At 40.7% G+C, this 18,925-nt stretch overlaps 1 protein-coding gene across 3 annotated transcripts in view; it reads right to left on the bottom strand.

Annotated features, from left to right (window-relative positions):
* The window catches only part of LOC106083568 (plexin domain-containing protein 1), a 99,181-nt gene that overhangs the window by 7,646 nt on the left and 72,610 nt on the right, over positions 1-18,925 (bottom strand). For all 3 annotated transcript variants that reach the window (XM_013246678.2, XM_013246680.2, XM_013246681.2), the window contains exons 2-6: positions 13,859-14,397; positions 7,505-7,627; positions 7,223-7,415; positions 2,932-3,141; positions 2,704-2,855 (exon numbers count right to left, since the gene is read on the bottom strand). In XM_013246678.2, coding sequence (XP_013102132.2) covers positions 2,704-2,855; positions 2,932-3,141; positions 7,223-7,415; positions 7,505-7,627; positions 13,859-14,397 — 1,217 coding nt within the window. The remainder of the gene's footprint in view (positions 1-2,703; positions 2,856-2,931; positions 3,142-7,222; positions 7,416-7,504; positions 7,628-13,858; positions 14,398-18,925) is intronic.

The raw sequence follows: 18,925 nt of genomic DNA, 5'->3' as shown, positions 1-18,925 counted from the left end.
AATTCGTATGAACCCTACAAGACTACTGGGCGGTATGGCTACTGCCTGCCATGTTGCAAGGCCAGGACTGTATGCCATAGAATTCCTTGAGGTCATTTAAGAGCTCACTCCCATTCAGTCTCTTAACCTTCATCTTAAACACCTTCCGAAGACTATTGACTTTGCGAGGTACTATGCCATGTAAAACTTCTCTCCAAAGAGGTGTCGCACTGCGGCCGTTTGCCGTTCGAACTATGCTATAAAAAGGAGGTCCCTTATCATTGAGTTAAACTTTAATCGGAATGCACTCATTGATATGTGAGATGTTTGTCCCTGTTCCTTTGTGGAATGTTCATGGGCAAATTTTGCATTTACTATAGAACTTCGAGTTTCGATCTGTGTGGTGTTTATCATAGAAACGAGAAGCTCAGCGGAGAGCTACAGGGCGCACTGAGGAGAGCTACCGGGCCCACAGGTTGCGGATAGTGGAATACCTTGGTGAATTATTGGCGCCTTTAAATAACAAATTGCCATCATGTTTCCACGGCGTTCGGTCGTTTGGACCTAAACGAGGCAGCCCTTGCCAATGAAGGACTCCATGGGGTCAATCCGGTAAGTACAACCGGCTGCCATGGTATTGTCTATATAAGTGTACCCTCTATAGACACTTTCTACGATGACCGAGGAAATGGGGATGATATTGTGGGTGGAAGGCCGCCTTTTGGCGAAATTATTATGGAACAGGGAGTTCTTTATCCTGGGGCTGAGAAAGCATGTCCTAGGGACTGGGGTCAAGAATTTAATAGCAATGCTAGAACTTTGTATTCGCTCTGGACATTTGGTAAAGGCTTTTGAAGGGTTTGTGGAGATGAGTAGTAAAGGGTGATTTTTTTGAGGTTAGGATTTTCATGCATTAGTATTTGACAGATCACGTGGGATTTCAGACATGGTGTCAAAGAGAAAGATGCTCAGTATGCTTTGACATTTCATCATGAATAGACTTACTAACGAGCAACGCTTGCAAATCATTGAATTTTATTACCAAAATCAGTGTTCGGTTCGAAATGTGTTCATTCACCGTAACGTTGCGTCCAACAGCATCTTTGAAAAAATACGGTCCAATGATTCCACCAGCGTACAAACCACACCAAACAGTGCATTTTTCGGGATGCATGGGCAGTTCTTGAACGGCTTCTGGTTGCTCTTCACTCCAAATGCGGCAATTTTGCTTATTTACGTAGCCATTCAACCAGAAATGAGCCTTATCGCTGAACAAAATTTGTCGATAAAAAAGCGGATTTTCTGCCAACTTTTCTAGGGCCCATTCACTGAAAATGATTTGCAAGCGTTGCTCGTTAGTAAGTCTATTCATGATGAAATGTCAAAGCATACTGAGCATCTTTCTCTTTGACACCATGTCTGAAATCCCACGTGATCTGTCAAATACTAATGCATGAAAATCCTAACCTCCTAAGCAGTGACACAAAATCGTGTAACTTTTGTGTCACTGCTGGGAAGAAGGCACAGGATTATGGCTGAATATATTCTCTGCTTTTTGACTCCCTCCTTTTTTAACTTCTGCAGAGCAGTTTATCGACAGAGTTTTTATCGTATGCTTTAATTTTTCTTTCCTTTCACTTTTAGCTTTTAACGCCTTCCACACGGGATAGCTGTGAGCACCACACAGGCTGGAACATTGAGCTCCGATCTGTGTGGTGTTCATTGCTGTCACGAGAAGCTTAGCTTAGAGAGCTACCGGGCGCGTCCACAGGTTGCGGAATGCTACATATGGAGTAGCTGCAATGGCAGTCACGGACAGTCAGCGGTATCGAGTGGAGAATCTCAGTGAGAGGTCGAGCGGCACCGGCTCTTGCACTCGATACGAAAAGGTGAGTTAATGGCGCATTTAAATAACCAGTAGCCAAACTGTTCCCGCGGCGATCGCTTCTTTTGACCGGAACGAGCTTGCTCAACTACAGTAGCTTGACAACAACAATGCCTTACACTGTCATATGGCGTATCTCTGTCTCTATTCAAAATTGCAAATTTGTCGATGAACATGCCATTAAGGAACAGGGGCAAACTTCTCACAAATCAATGAGTGCTGTCCGATTTAATTTAAAGCTCAATGATAAGGGACCTCCTTTTTATAGCCGAGTCTGAACGGCGTGCCGCAGAGCGACACCTCTTTGGGGAGAAGTTTTTACTTGGCAAAGTACCTCACAAATGTCGCCAGCATTATGAGGGGATAACCACCGCTGAACATTTTTCTGATGTTCCTGCCAGGATTCTTCTAGTTCTTCTTTTTATCTCCTCTTTTTCTTCTCTTTTTCTTCTACTTATTTACAATATTTCTTAACTCCTTTTTCTCTTCTCTTTTCTTTCCTATTTCTGTTTCATTTTCTTCATCTTCTTTTTCTTCATTTTCTTCAACTTCTTTTTCTTCATCTTCTTCTTTTTCTTCATCTTCATCTTCTTCTTTTTCTTCATCTTCTTCTTTTTCTTCATCTTCTTCTTTTTCTTCATCTTCTTCTTTTTCTTCATCTTCTTCTTTTTCTTCTTCTTCTCTTCTTTTTTTCTGGGACGAAACAACGGAACTAAATTCAGAGAGTGAAGCGGCCAGATTGCAAGACGCCTGTCCTCCACCAACCTTCGCTTTTTATTGGTTCAGTCCGCCTTTTATTGATTTAGGGATTGCCATATCAGGCCATTGGCTATACTTACTGAGAAGTCGGTGTCATGATTCAAACAGGAGGCACAGTCGGTATATTGCAGACACGTTGGCAATGCAGTGAAATAGATAGTTGTTGAATTGGTAATCTGTGCGTTGCCAAAACTGACACGATGATATTCATAAATGGTTTTTCTACGAGCATCTACAAACATAAAAAAGGCACACAGTGAGAAAACAATCAGTCATTGAAGTTAACATAAAGAACACCGAAGACTTACTGCCAACATCTTGATCCATAATATAGGCATCTGAGAGTCCAACCTTAACGGGATGTTTATCGTCTTGTATGGCCGGAATGAGAATCGGTACCGAAAAGTAGGTGAACACGATATCGCCATTTTTGTGCAGAGTCGTACTAAAGGTGAATTTACCAACATCTTGTTTGTCTTGTAGAGAAACATTTTCCCAGACGACGGTAAACGATGAACCTAAGAGGGAAGATTGAAAACGAACAAAATGAAAATATAGGAAATTTTAGGAAAATAAGTTTATTTACATGACATATGAGCTTAACTAAACATGAATGGGATAGAAGTCATTAATAAGAAAGAATAATTCTCTCCATTTCTTAATGAAATGCTCGTCGGCAAATTTTCGTTTACTAAAATCATCATTGCGCATTGAAAATTTATATGGAAATTTTTGTATCCATTTTAAATGAATAAATTTGGTCGCATCGGACAGATATAAACAATTCAATTGAGAGCTCTCCTAAATATTATTTAAAAAAATTGGGAAACAATCAAGAGTTGTATCCACAAGAATCTATTTAACTTGAATGAATGTGAGCAAGTTCCTAATTAATTTAAGCTTTTGGCGGCAGAACAGATTTCTTCAAACTAATTTTCATCAATCAAAATTATCAATCATGGAGTGTACCAAAATATGGAATTTTCAAAACGATTGAAACAGTTAAGCGTGGAAAATTTTCTAAAGAAATACAGAAACAATTTGTCCATGATTGTAATTTGTCCCGGATGGATGGAGATTGAGGGGGCGGTTAGATGGCCAATAGGAGAAGGAATGCGCTTTATCCATGCCACAACTCGATAGTTAAGGGCTTTTGGAGGGCTTAGACTGGAGGAATCCTGCCCTTATGACGTTTCAGCTGTTATAACCACATATTTGCATATAAAGTTAGTGATCCTCATTCAGCTTCAATAGCTGATCAAGCTCGTTCCAATACATAGGACCGATCGACGGTCGATCGTAATTTAAAGGCACCAATAATTCGCCTTGCCATATCGAGTATCATAGGCACTCAGTATTTAAGCAAGAATCGGTCTCTCATTGTGACACTCCATTCGACTACTGCGGATCATTCCATTACTCTCAACCTATGAATTCTCCCGGTAGCTCTCAGTTGAGCCTCCCATTATAACAATGACCACCATACAGATCAGAGCTCAAAGTTCCATCCTATGTGATGTTCACAGTTATATCCTCAGGTTGTTGTTTTTATTGGAGTCGAATGCTGCTTGATTCCATACTCCGGGCCTTCGGTATATAAGGATTGGGCCAGGTTAGATGGCTGGATGGAGGCAGCTTGGCAGGAGTTGTTGTTGTAGACTCATTTTCATATGGAGATGGAAATGCTCGTCAAGCTCCCGTATGTGACCAAGCTGGTTTCGTTCCAAAGGGTCAATCGCCGCGAGAACAGGTGGCCATTGGTTATTTAAAGGCACCAATAACTCCCCTTGTCATATCGAGCATCATAGGCACTCAGTATTTATTTGTGCAAGAGCCGGTGCCACCCGACCTCTCACTGAGACCTTCCGCTCGATACACCTGATTGTCCGCCATGCCGTGGTAGCTACTCCGTATGGAGCATTCTACTATCCGCAATCTCACACTTAAGCTTCTCATGACAGCAATGAACACCGCCCAAATTGAGCCTCAATGTTCCATCCTGTGTGATGTTCACAGCTATCCCGTGCCGTCAGTCTTTGTAAAATGGGTGTAGGGAATATTGATATTTTTGAGGTACAATGCTATTTAAATGGCATAGCAACCAAGTGAATTTTCCTCAAAGAGGTGTCGCCCTGCGGCACGCTGTTCGAACTCGGCTTAAATTTGAATTACACAACACTGATTGATTCTTAAGAATTAGGAAATCCTTTTTTGCGTGCGTAATAAAGCGGCTGACAAACCAAACTGTGCGAGCTCGTTGGTAGAATAGATGCTCTCTAAGCCAAGAGCTTAGTCCCTGTGTCCGAGTATGTAACGGAGTAGGACGACCCTAACCTTAATGCTGCTGATGGTTGTCCTACTTGGCCATTGCAATATCAGCGTTTTTTCTGTCATCCCGTTCAAGAGTGACTTAACAGTAGACCACAGCTTTCCGAAACCGGTACCTAAGTTACATTACTCCAAGTGTTCTAATCGTTGACCACCCTGTTAATTTCCAGGTTCAGCTCTCTGATTTTGGGGTTAGTTGGGTCCGTTCAACGAATCCCATCACGCTCGTCTGCAAGTACCCTGCCCGCGCGCTTTGGGAAATTGGACCGCACTTCAGTTCACTGAAGCGACGATTAGTGTATTCTCTGAAGCTGACCCAATGGGCCTTCTTTTGATTGACAAGCGTCCGGGGCTCAGAGGTTATGAAGTCGGGTGGTCGGTCAATGGTGAGAATTATGGGGAAGTGGTCGAATCCCAGGGGAGGATGCCAGGAAACGTGATGCGCATTAAAGTCTCCTAGAACAAGATGATAAGGGCCAGACAATACCCCACTTATGTCGGGCTTGTAAGCTTGACCACTAACTGGATCACAGCTACCAACTGGCGGTATGTACACGTTGTAAAGCTCTATCTCGGCAGTACCGGACCTGACTGCATTCCCCATGCACAACATGTTGGGGTCACCAGCGCCAGGCGCAGGCGAAATGGATCTATTCTGCACGTAATGGTGTATCACGAAGGCCAATCCCCCACCTCCATTCCTTAAGCGATTCTTGCGTAGCACATTGTATCCGTGACAACTGTGCAAGCTGCAGGTGTTGGTCAGCTTTGTCTACTGGATCTCTGCAAACAATATGTTCTTCCGACTCATTAAAATCTACTAAAAAACGGTAAATTTCCCAGCACTGGCCTGGCAATATTGGAGCTGGTATGCTGCTGTTACGTATATTGCTGCACGGGAGAGGTCGGAGAGGTCATATAGTCCAACGACGAGGACATAGAAGGCGACGGCGATGACGACGACGCTTGTGACCAACTGCTATGTTTGCACAGCACCTTGCAACATATCCAGTATGACTATACTCCCGTAGTGAAGTGAGGTCAGAGCATGATCGAAAATGTATCCAATTCATGCATCGGTTAACCCTCACCGACACCGACCGATGATGGAGGGGGTTTTGGCAAACCGAACAGAACCAGGGGCCGGTGATCTTTTCAATAACCAGCCCGGACCAGAAGCGTGTGGAGAAGGCACTCCGGGATGTGCCACTCTCATGAAGAAAAAAGGACGAACACGTACACTGAGCCCTTACCGATGATGATTCTATCGGGTCAATCCGGTGCGTACAACCGGCTGCCATGGGATTATCGATGCTCATGTCCGTTAGGGGCACTTTGGTTTGCAGCCCACTTTTCAGGTTTTGGTTCCAAATAACGGTGGTAGATACATATTCTATTTGAAAATGCGTCTCGATTGAGTTGTTGCTTTAGGCACATGTTTTCATGTGGGCCTTGCCAACTTGCTAAAGCTCTCTTTGGGTAGCAAAGTCGTTCTGGTATATAGACCCGATTAGTGGGGGGACGTTTCCTTAGAAAAGCATATAGTACTGATCATATGAATACCATTTTATAATGACTGAGTATTATTGCTCAACATGGGATACATATTCCTTTGGACAGTTTTGAATAAGATAGGCATTCTTAGGTCTTTACTTCACTTATCTGCCAGATAGCATTTACATTCATTTTGGGTGCCTAATAAATCAAATCTGGCCCTTGTTTATGTTGCAGCAGTGTACTGTACATTGAGGACAGGACGATGAAGGACTCCATTGGTTCATCTGGTACGTACAACCGGCTGCAATGGGATTACAATCTGCAGTACCCAGGAAAATCTGACCGTACTTAGCCTGGGTATTGGAAGACATAACTCATGTACATTCAAATCGCGTAAGAATTGTATTTCAGGTCAGGGAAATCAAATCGATGGATCAGTTTATATGCGGGTTATATTACTTTATGCAACGTTCTGGTTCGGTTTTGGCATGGATGTTGGAAATTATAGCACATAAGTTTATAGAGAAGTTATATCAGGTGCTAAAAGAAGGCCAGCGGACATTCACCAATAATAAGTACTTGTGGAAACTTGAACCTTTTTGATTTTGAATATAGCTTGCTTTTGACAAACGGACGGACATAATATCGGTATGATTTTCAAGACATTCACAAATTCCATACCTTATTGAGCCCCTAATCCTTAATTTAAAGTACTATTCCGAGTATGTCCTTACTATATGAAATATCTGTTTTATAACATAAAAATATTCTTACCTGTATCATTAAGACGTACAAATGAGTCATTCGAGAGACTTGTATCAAAATTGGCCATCAATGGAGCAATATATTGCGTGGCTGCCAACCAAGAGTGTACATAATCACCAGTGTATATAAAACCGCCAGTGGCTATCGTCACATTTCTCACAGGATGGCCGTAGAAGGGGAAATCGAAACTTAATAATACGGTCTACAAAACATACAAACAAACAAAAAATACGAATAACAACGAAATACCACAATTAAAAGTGGTAGAAGATTTATTTTTATTTTCCTTACCATGGCTCGACGATGTGATTGTGATAGCATAACGTTGGGTGTAATATTTTTTATTTCATTCCAGTATTTATCGGCTTTTTCTTTGTCTGTATATGTCGTGCTATTGTAATATTGATGATGGTCCTACAACAAAAGAACCAAAAATATATTTATTTATTTAATATATTATATACATTTCGAATGTAGTTACAGTTATAAATTATTTAAATACCTACTAGCCTCACCAAGCACCCTCCGCTGTGCCTTCTACAATACACAGAATAAAAATTTATATTTATAATCTAAACTTCTAGGTCTCATGGGTGTATCTATGAGTATGAAGTCACATATACAACTTGTCAATACCTTGCGGTTGAATGCATTGCATATTTCAAAAAGTTAAGAAGTTTATTTTCTTTTATTATTTGTAGGATTAGTAGCCCTCTTCTTTAATTTATGCCGCATAGTGTTGTTATCGGGTTGTAAGTTCGTTTTTTTTACCCTACTGCCATATCATGTTGCCATCCAAGGCGGATTTAAAAAGGTGGTCTCACGCGAACAGCTGTTTACAGCCGGCTGGGTTTGACGGTATTGAGATGTCCGTTTTTTATTTGCTTCTCTTTGTTGTTATCTTCTTTCTCTCATATTCTCTGCTCATGCACGCACACGTATACACACACGCACACAAATTTTTTTGTGTTGGCAAAACGGCGACCAGCTTGATGACAAGATGGCAGATTGCACCATATGATTTGTGGTTGTTGTACAAATGAGACCTCCTTTAATTGTTTCACCATGATTGCCATCATTAGGCTACATGTCAACTTAGGTATAAGGCGGACTCTCCGAAAGTTGAATCCATATTTCAAAGTAAGGTTCGTGTTCTACTTGTAAAACCCTTATTGTCAATTTGGTTGTTTTATGGAAAAAGGATGACCCCCATACGCTTGACGTCATATACTTATGTCACATTCGTTTTGTCTTCCATTCGAGTCCGCCTATTAACAGATCGCGCCATATAAAGTGCTCTATTTTCATCACATGATCTTTTTGAACTATCTGAATATTTCAAGTAAATCTAAGTCTATACGAACATAGAAACATATAAAGATATTGATTTTTTACCTTAAAATATATGGGACCCATCATATAATGTAGGCAGAAAAACTACGCCCTCTTTCGTTTTCTTATTTCAACTCTCAGCCAACTATTTCATTTATTAAGTGAATTAGTGTGGCCACACAATTAGTTACTTTGATTCCTTTTAATGTTTACTTCAATGTTTAAATAAGTGTGTTGCCAAAGTTGTATTTAACCGTTGGGCACACGGAGCAACAGAGAGAGTCATTGCCGATGTCTTAGCGTTCGAAGCCATCAATACAACTTCCAACAGATGCACAAAATCATGTGTAGAAGAAGTGTAATTTGTCACAGAAAGAATGTCTGTCATTACACAAAAATACATGCATTGAGAGAAGTACAGCTTATAGACAGGTTTGTCGAGTGTGGTTAATGTGGTAATTGTATCATAGATGCGTTTTCGCTATTTATACGATACAAATACAACATACCAACGCACGGCCCTAGAAACCATCACACCTAATATGGTTGAAAAGTCTTCTAACCAAAGGCGAAACGTGTCCCATAGTGGTTGGTGTGGTTTGGCTTTCCTTTCCCACTTGCATCTCCGATCATTGAGCTTGTCTCGAAAGAGAAACAAACAAAAATTGTAAAATTTAATGATCTTCGCCCTAACAGGCAAAAAAAAACTTGAAAAATTAAACAGCAAACATCATTGTCCATAGCCGCAGATTAAGTTACTGACTGACCTTCATACCAAAGAACGCCAAGTAGGGCCACACGCATCACACACCCGCACCACCAATAGTATACTCTTTCTCTCGCACATACCATTCACCTCTCGCACTCTCACCACGAATACTCCCACCTATGGCACTGCATTCACAGAATTAACGGATGCTTAAGTAAACAGCAACAACAATTTGCTGTGTTTCTGATTCTTCTTCTTTTATTGAAAATTAATTCTTCATTCTCATGGATTTTATTTTCGGAAAACTAACTTTAATGTGTATTTGGCACAACTCTGGAAAAATATCTTTTGAATGATGCCAATTTCATTAAAATCCATTGAGCCGTAATATGTACCACAAACTTGCTTTTATAGTACTCAATTATTGCAATTACCATGCATGCCAAGTAGAGCCCCGCACATGACACCTCCACAACACCCTCACCTAAATAATGATACTCTTTCTCTCGCCCCATTTATTTCTCTTGCTCTCACCACTAATACTCTCACCTATGGCTTTGCATTCACACCCATCACGAATGCTTTAGAAAAAATAACCAACAACAATTTGCTATGTCTATGCTTCTTCTTCTTTTACTGAAAATCATTTTCATGTCTTTCTTTTCGAAAATGTACGCTTTATATATAATTGTCGCTTCTCTGTAAAAAAATGTTTCGATTCATGTCAATTTCATTTATTAATTAATCCATGCTGCCGTTTGGCCGGCAGATAGTTAACGAACTAGGTCATTTTAAATCAACGATCTGAACTTTTTCGCCTTAGTTGGTCATTTACCAGCTCATTTTATCTCGCACTTATTTACTACATTAATGGGTGGCAACATTACGAATTTAACACTGTTTTCTCTTGCATGAGCCTGACTATACAAAATCCTGCGAATAGTTCTCTATCACAAAAAAAAAATTTTCTACGAAATTGTTTCTTGAATTGGAAGATATCTTAAGAGGAAAATTCCTCGTAAAACAAATGCACCAATCTGGCTGAAACGGTGTCGTTCGAATCAAAGCTGTACACGCTAAACGACGACATTGACATGATTATGTGTATCACATTACATCGCCGCAGTGGTAGAGAGCGCTAGAGGGCGTGAGAGCGAGTAAAATTTTGACAGTTTGATAATTTGGAACCTGCACATTACTGCGTTTTTTTTCCCATCAGCAATATGCAGCTTCGAACAAATGTTTTTTAAAATCAGCAGGGATATTTTTCAAGTTTAAGTTCAATGATTATATCTGAATCCGAAGCAGAGCGACAACTCCCCACAAAGAAGTACATAGTGCTACAAGGCTAAAGTCCTCGCAAATGTATTGGGTTGCCCAAAAAGTAATTGAGGATTTTTTAAAAGAAAGTAAATGCATTTTTAATAAAACTTAGAATGAACTTTAATCAAATATACTTTTTTTACACTTTTTTTCTAAAGCAAGCTAAAAGTAACAGGCTGTGAAAAAAATTGTCAACGCCGACTATATGAAAAATCCGCAATTACTTTTTGGGCAACCCAATATGTTGGTTTCGTAAAATTCTCTTCAGCGACAGGGCTCTACTTAGGCTAGTCAATAAGCTGCATTTATCTCAAGACCAGACTTATCTCATTTAAAAGATTTTCCAACCACAATGTTTTTACCGGTTACTACAACTCAGCCACTCATTATTGTATACCTTTGTTCATATCTGGGAAAAATTTGAATTCGATTATTATTTTATTGTTGCATGACTTGTTCGCTGCATTACATGCAGCTTTTAGAAGGGGAAGTATTTTTTTATAATTGCCATGAATGAGATTATTGGCCATGACATTGTCGCAATCAATGGACCCCTGTTATTTGATATAAAAATGTGTAAAAATGTAAATGCAGCAATTTGATAGCAATAAAATTTAAAAAAGTATTTCGTATTTGCAATTAAAATTGCAATCTATAAGTTTATGAAACTATACCTTTTTTTATAAATTTGCGAGAGCTCGTACGCGTGTGGAAAAACTTTTCTCATGAGAACTACAAATTGGAGTTTTAGGTCAAAAATAAGAGTTTTCTTTTGAAAATTAAGTCCAATAAAGATAACACATGGCAATGACAAATGTCTCCTTTTGTCCTTTATTGAGTTATTTTTGTATGTTTTAGCTGTTCTTGTTAGGCAGAAGCTATACGAGGGCTTAAGTGTTGCAGTAAGCCAAACTGCCGGCAGAGTGTTTCTCTGCCAGTAGGGCCTGCACACGAACGGGGACAATTTCTCCTCTTCTTTTCTAGCGACAATTATACCAAGTCGTTTCGCTGGGCCTTAACAGTCACCCTTCGGTATATACCATAAATCTACCAGCGGAATTATTTATGCATATCTGCTGCGCAGAAGATGTTATAATACTTCTAAAGGGTAAGGATCCGAACGAGCTATGCAGAAGGGCCGAATGGGTTTTGCATATGGCATATGACTGGGCCAGACCCAGAGGTCTCAATGTTAACCCTGTTCACGAGGAAGACGAAGGTGGGCCAATCTAACGCACCACGTTTCCTCAACGAAATAATATCGATATCTGACAAGATCAAATACTTAGGTGTGATCTTGGACTGGAAACTGAATTGGAAATGTCACATTCATGAGCGTACTAAGAAAGCTCACAGATGTTGGGCACTATGTAAAAGGGTCATAGGCTCGAAATGGGGCCCGAATCCGAGGATGTTCCCTGGCTCTACAGGAGCGTGATTAGACCAATACTTACTTACGCCTCAGTAAGGCGTAACATAAGGACCATACAAAAGGTTCAGATAACATGTTGTCTTGGCATAGGCGGAGCGATAAGAACCATGACCAGTAGGGCACTGGTGAATATTCTAGATATCCGACCCATTGACAAACAAGATTAAGTGTGAGGCAGCCACTGTGGCTATGAGACTTAAGGCGATAGGAGAATAGATTGAGGATGGGAGCAGCTAATACCATCGCAGTATAATCGTGGCGACGATAGGAAACCTGGAAGAAATGAAAGGGGTTTCCCATCGGATACCTGAGATGAACCTTGAGGTCGAGTACGAGGCACTGCTGTCAGCGGCGCACTCTTGGATTGACGGAACCCTAATATTGCCATCTGGAAGATCATGCTACACGAATGGTCAAAGCTAGAGGACAGAGTGGGTCTGGGGGTTTACATTGAGAACCCAGGGACTGAGATCTGTTTTAGACTGCCTGACCATAATATGGTCCTACAGGCGGAGATCCGGTCGATCACGGAATGCGTTAGGTGGTGTGGTGCTAACGCGTGGACGTCAAGTATGTACATTTTTGCGGACAGTAAAATTCCCATAAAGGCATTAACAACCAGGACGGTAGGGTCACGAACAGTCTTGCAAGAAGGAGATTAACGCCTTCTCTGAGGATGGCAAAATCCTTATCGTGTGGGTGCCCGGGCATAACGGAGTTAGGGGGGAATGAAAGGGCAGACGATTTGGCGGTGAAAGCCAGAGGACTGCCGTCAATAAACATGGTCGTGAACCTTTCGCGTCGACGCAGTCCGAGTTAAGGGGGTGGACGACGAATGCGCATGCAACATTGTGGAACAGCGAAACGGTCGGTAGGATGGCGAAAGTCCTCTGGGTCCAGATCGTGAGAAAGAAAATAAAAAGGAGATCAGTATAGATATTGGCATCATAACGGGACACATAGGACTACGCGCTCACTTATGTAAATTCGCTGCGGCAAGTGAAAGCATGTGTAGGGCATGCGGGGAAGATGATGAGACGTTGGAGCATTTCCTTTGGACACTTGGGTGGGGACACAATACCAGACGTAAACCAACTTAGGGGCGTGGAATGGAAAACAATTAAGGATGTTGTAAGTAGCACAGAATTCCTGACTTAGATTTTATTTTTCAATTCCATGGCAGCCGGTTGTACGTACCGGATTGACCCGATAAAATCGCTCATTGGCTAGGGTTGGCGCTACAGTATACAAGACACTGATACAAAAACAACTCCTTCGAAAGTTAGCGTGCTTTTCACAGACAAACGGACGGACATTACTAGATTGAATTAGAATGTCATGGCGATCAGGAATATATATACTTAATGGGTTCTAAGACCCCCATCCTATGGAGGAGGATACAAAAAAAGCCAATCGTTTACGTATTTCAGTTGATGCACCCATGCGGCAGACAGTCAGAGTGATGAACTCTGAGAGAGAGTGTGTGTGAGAGAGTGAAAGTGTGTGTGAGAGAGTGAAAGTGTGTGTGAGAGAGAGAGAGAGTGTGTGTGTGTGGGAGAGAGAGTGTGTGTGAGAGAGAGTGGGACTGAGAAAGAGGAAGTGAGGGAGAGAGAACGTTTTTTTTTCGCGGAAATTCACGATTACAATCCGGTAATTTTTTGGGACAAAAGATTTTAAATTTCTTCTCACATGTCAAGGGTTGCAGTCCGATTCAAGTTTAAGATGAATGATATGGGGCCTCCTTTTTAAAGCCGTGTCCGAACGGCTTTAAAAGGGCGACACCTCTTTACCCATACATTTTTTTGGTTTAACATTTTAAATCAAAGAAAAAGAGTACAGCTTGACTTACCGATGTTGTATTCAGTGTTAGGTTACGTTTCTTCAATGAGTCCAATGTCTCATCCTCTGGCAAATCAATGGAATCAATCAATTTTTCCAAATCAGATTTGTCCGTACTATTTGTTGATATTGCTGCCGCAGGCGAGGCAGCGGTGGCAACTGGTGCAGCAGCAGCAGCCAAAAGGGATGTTGCAGCTGTTTTTGTAGTTGTCAGCACCTTCTTAGGAAATTGATTTGCATTCTTTTTTGCATCTGTAGCAGTCGCTGAATCACTGCCCTTGATAAGATCCGGTTGAACTGTGGTTGCAGCCGCAATCGGACTTTTATCCGTCATATCCTTACGTTGACCAGTTCCATTAACACCCAATAAAGGACGACTACTGGAAGGCACTATAACGGATGATGTGGCTGATGAGCTGGATGCTGCTGTGTCAGTGGATGCAGCGGAAGCGGTGACATTAACACTTGGTTGGGCTTGAGCACTACTTGAGTTTGTGGTTTGAACACTTTGGTATTGAGTTTTAATATCTACTATGGATTTTTTGTCATCTGCAAAGACATTCAAAAGGAAAGGAAAAAGGAAATGTTAAGAATTCAAATTTAATTTACAAACTTAAGTCGTAATTATGTATGTGAGAACACAGTTTATTTTTTATTGAGAATATTATAGAGCTTGTGTGTACCATGCTTCATTTAACAGAATAGAAATTTATCAGAAATATCGCAATATGTTTGTTGCTATTCCTTACTTTATACCCAACGCCATAGGGTAGAGGGTATATTCATTTATTCATTCCGCTTGCAACACATCGAAATATCCCTTTCCGACCCTACAAAGTATATAAACTCTCATAACGATGTCCGTGTGTCTGTCCCTCCGTCTGGATGATGTAATCACGCTATAGCCATCAAATTTTGATATTAAGCAGAAAGTTGACACAGATCCGTATTTTTTTGTACACGCAGATTAAGTTCTTGAACGGGCCAAATCGCACCATATTTCGATACATATAGCTGCCTTATAGACCGATCTGCCGATTTAGGGTCCTAAGTCCATATAAGCCGCATTTATCACCCGGTTGCACTGGAATTTCAAACAATGAGTTGTATTAAGAGTTTCGATATCTGACCCAAATATGATCTAGATCGGACTATATTTATATATACCTGCCATATCGATCGCTCTACCGATTTAGGTTAGGTTGAAAAGAGGATGCAGATATTTATCCGCCCATGCCACTATGGACATACACCTAACCCAGTAATCGGCTTGTTGTTCGCTCTAAATACAAAAAAAACGTAATCTCGAAAAAGAAAATCTAAATTAGGAATTCCGTTTGTTTTTAATGCCGCTCCCCTAAGTTGGTTCATGTCTGGTATAGTGTCCCTATCTAAGTGCCGGTATCTGTTAGATCCTGATCTAAAGCAGTATTTATTATTCGATTTCGCTGTTAAACCCCCTGTTGTAGGGAACGGACAATATTTTGATATAGCTGTCATATAGACCCATCCTTCAATTTAGGGTCTTAATCCCATAGAAAGCGGACTTATTGCCCGATTTCGCCGAAACTGTGACTTGTAAAAAACTTCTCGAGATTTGAATAAAATATGATCCAGACCAGCCCATATTTGGATATAACTAAGGATAGAGTTGTGATGTTATAATAAACTAGGTTAGGTTTAAGTGGCAGTCTGCCATCAGACTCACTTAGACGTTATCGTCCATTGTGATACCACAGGAACAGAAGAAGGAAGATGCCTTCTAGTTCCTACCGTTGAACCATCCAGATCGCTTTAAAAAGCCCAATAACTTGCGAATGTTCACATCCGCTAAATCAGACAGGTTCTCAAAGAAATGAGAACCTAAAGTGGAACTCCTTCTAACTGCTAGTGCGGGACAGAAGGTGTTCTATAGTCTCTTCTTCCTCGATGTCCCTAAGTATCTGCAAAAGTCGTTGCTGGCAACCTTTAGTCTGTCAGCATGTTTTCCGATTAGACAGTGATCTGTCATGAGGGAAACAATGACTGAGACGTCTGTTCTAGCCAATGACAGCAAAGCAGTAGACCTCTTCAAGTCTAGATGAGGCCACATACTTTTGGAATGCACACAGCCCCCTCTATCATTCGTTGCCCATCGGGCCTGGTCCTGAAAACTTAGCTTACGTGTTCGCTAGAGGCATACCCACAGATTCCAGTGTCCCTGGAGTGTGCAAGGTAGTTCCTAGTCGTGCAAGCTCGTCCGCTTTAGAACTCCCTGGGATATCTCTATGGCGCGGCACTCAAAACAGGTGAATTTTGAACTGTTCAGCGACAGTCGAGGGCGGTTTTTGTGTTCAGAAATACGTTCTCCAGGGATTTAGTGGCTGTCTGGCTGTCTGAGAAGATATTTATGCCAATTGTCGTTAAGAAATTATATCTTAGACATTTCACCACTTCCTTAATTGCAAGGATCTCTGCTTGATACACACTGCAGTGGTCGGGTAACCTCTTCGATATGACCAGTTCCAGATCTTTAGAGTACACCCCAAGGCCCCCTAGTCGTTTAGTTTGGAACCATCCGTATAGAAGTCTATGTAACTTCTGTTATCAGGGATATCGTAGTTCCAATCGGTTCTATCAGGAATTGTGGTACAATAATTTTTATCAAAAAGCGGCTCAGGTAGGGTGTAATCCACACTGCCTGGAACATCGGATATTGTATTAAGGATAACATAGTGTCCGTAGCCGCCACATGACCAATGAGAAAGCTCCCTTAACCTCACGGCAGTGGTCGCTGCAATTTGGGTAGCCACAATGTCCAGTGGCATTAGATGTACCATTAAATTCAGTGCATCAGGTGGTGTTGTCCACCTTTGGATCCGATTAAGTATTGAACAGTAGGTGGATTTTTGAAGCGCCGTCCACCAGATCACAACACCATATAGCATAAAAAGTTTGACGACTGCAGTATATGACATGACTTGCGGTCTAAATCCCCAACTTTTGCCAATGGCAAGCAGAGTATATCTCCCTAAGCCAGGGAACCAGTCTATCAGACACAGCTTGTAATTCAATCGGTGATACATTATCGGGGCCTGGCGAGTTAAAGAAGTCGAAACTTCTTATCGCCCAAAGGATTTTCGGCTCAGACACAATTTCCCTAATAATTTTTCTGGTAATAAACTAGGACGATTTATAAATCCATGGTGGTGGGTATCCAAAGTTCGGCACGGCCGAACTTAACACGTTTTTACTAGGATAAGGGTATACTAATTTCGTCATTCTGTTTGTAACTCCTCGAAATATTCGTCTGAGACCCCATGAAGTATATATATTTTTGATCGTCATGACCTTTTAATTCGATCTAGCCATGTCGTCCGTCCGTCATGCACGCTAACTTTCGCACGCTAACTTTCGAAGGAGCAAGGCTAGCCGTTTGAAATTTTGCACAAAAAATTCTTATTAGTGTAAGTCGGTTGGGATTTTAAATGGGCCATATCGGTCCATGTTTTGTTATAGCTGCCTTATAAACCGATTTTGGGTCTTGACTTCTTGAGCTTCTAGAGCTCAAGAAGTCAAGTATGTGACTAGTTTTGGTGTGACATCCAACTACTGTGCTAAGTGTGGTTGAAATCGGTCCATAACCTGATATAGCTCCCATATAAACTGATCTGGGGTCTTGATTTTGAGCCTCTAGGGGGCACAATTCTTATCCGATTTGGCTGAATTTTTGCATGACGTGTCCTGTTATGACTTTCAACAACTGTATCAAATATGGTTCAAATTGGTTCATAACCTTATATAGCTGACATATAAACCGATCTGAAATTATTATACAAAAATTTTGTCCGAAACTACAAAATTATTGTCCGATTTGGCTGAAATTATTGTATATACAATGGCTTCTCTCATGACTTTCAACATATTGTCAATAATGGTCCGAATCGGTCTATAGACTGATACAGCTCCCATATAAACCGATCGAGGTTCGTGACTCCTTGAGTCTCTAGAGGGCGCTATTCTTATCCGATTTGGCTGAAGTTTTACATGACGTGTCCTCTTATGACTTTCAACAACTGTATCAAATATGGCTCAAAATGGTTCATAACCTGATATAGCTGCAATATAAACCGGTCTGGTATCTTGACTTCTTGAGCCTCTAGAGGGCACAATTATTATTCGATTTGGCTGAAATTGTGTACAATGGTTTCTCTTATAACTTTCAATATACGTGCCAATTATGGTTTGAATCGGTTTATAGTCTGATACAGCTCCCATATAAACTGATCTCCCTATTTTACTTCTTGAGTCTCCATAGGGCGCAATTCTTATACGATTTGGCTGAAATTTTGCCTGAGGTGTTTTGTTATGACTTTCGACAACTGTGCCGAATATGGTTGAAATCGGTGCATAACCTGATATGGCTGTCATATAAACAGATCTCGAGTCTTAACTTCCTGAGCCTTCAGAGGGCCCAAATCCTATCCGATTTCGCCTTATACAGCTTTACTATAAAACGATCTCCCTATTTTACTTTTTGAGCCCCTAAAGGGCGCAATTCTTACTCGATTTGGCTAAAACTTTACACAATGACTTCTACTATGGTCTCCAACATTCATTCCATTATGGTCCGAATTGGACCATAACTTGATATAGCTCCAATAACACAGCAATTCTTTTCTTTTATTCTTTCCTTTCCTTTAATTGCCTAAAAAGAGATGCCGGGAAAAGAACTCGACGAATGCGATCCACGCTTTTACTCGTTTTTTCTAATATTAGTTTTTTAAGATTTATACCAAGGTCAGTTTTTTTATTTTATGTTATTTTCTTCTGTTACTTTGCATTTTTCAAAACAATGAATGGTGATAAAATATTTCACTAAAAAGAAACTAAATAATTTGGCAAGTGTTTTGATAAGAGCATTTTATTTCACAATTAAACCATAAAATGTAAACAAATTCAGAATTTGTGGAAACATACGTTGATACGTTGAGGCTTAAGAAAATAATTATAAAATAGCTAATTACAAATTGCAAATTTTACCAATGAACATTCCATTAAGGAATAGGGCAAACTTCACACATATCAATGAGTGCTG

Source organism: Stomoxys calcitrans, chromosome 4 (genome assembly GCF_963082655.1).
Source record: "Stomoxys calcitrans chromosome 4, idStoCalc2.1, whole genome shotgun sequence".
Classification (NCBI taxonomy): Eukaryota; Metazoa; Arthropoda; class Insecta; order Diptera; family Muscidae; genus Stomoxys; species Stomoxys calcitrans.
This window is presented reverse-complemented; position numbering and strand designations above follow the sequence as displayed.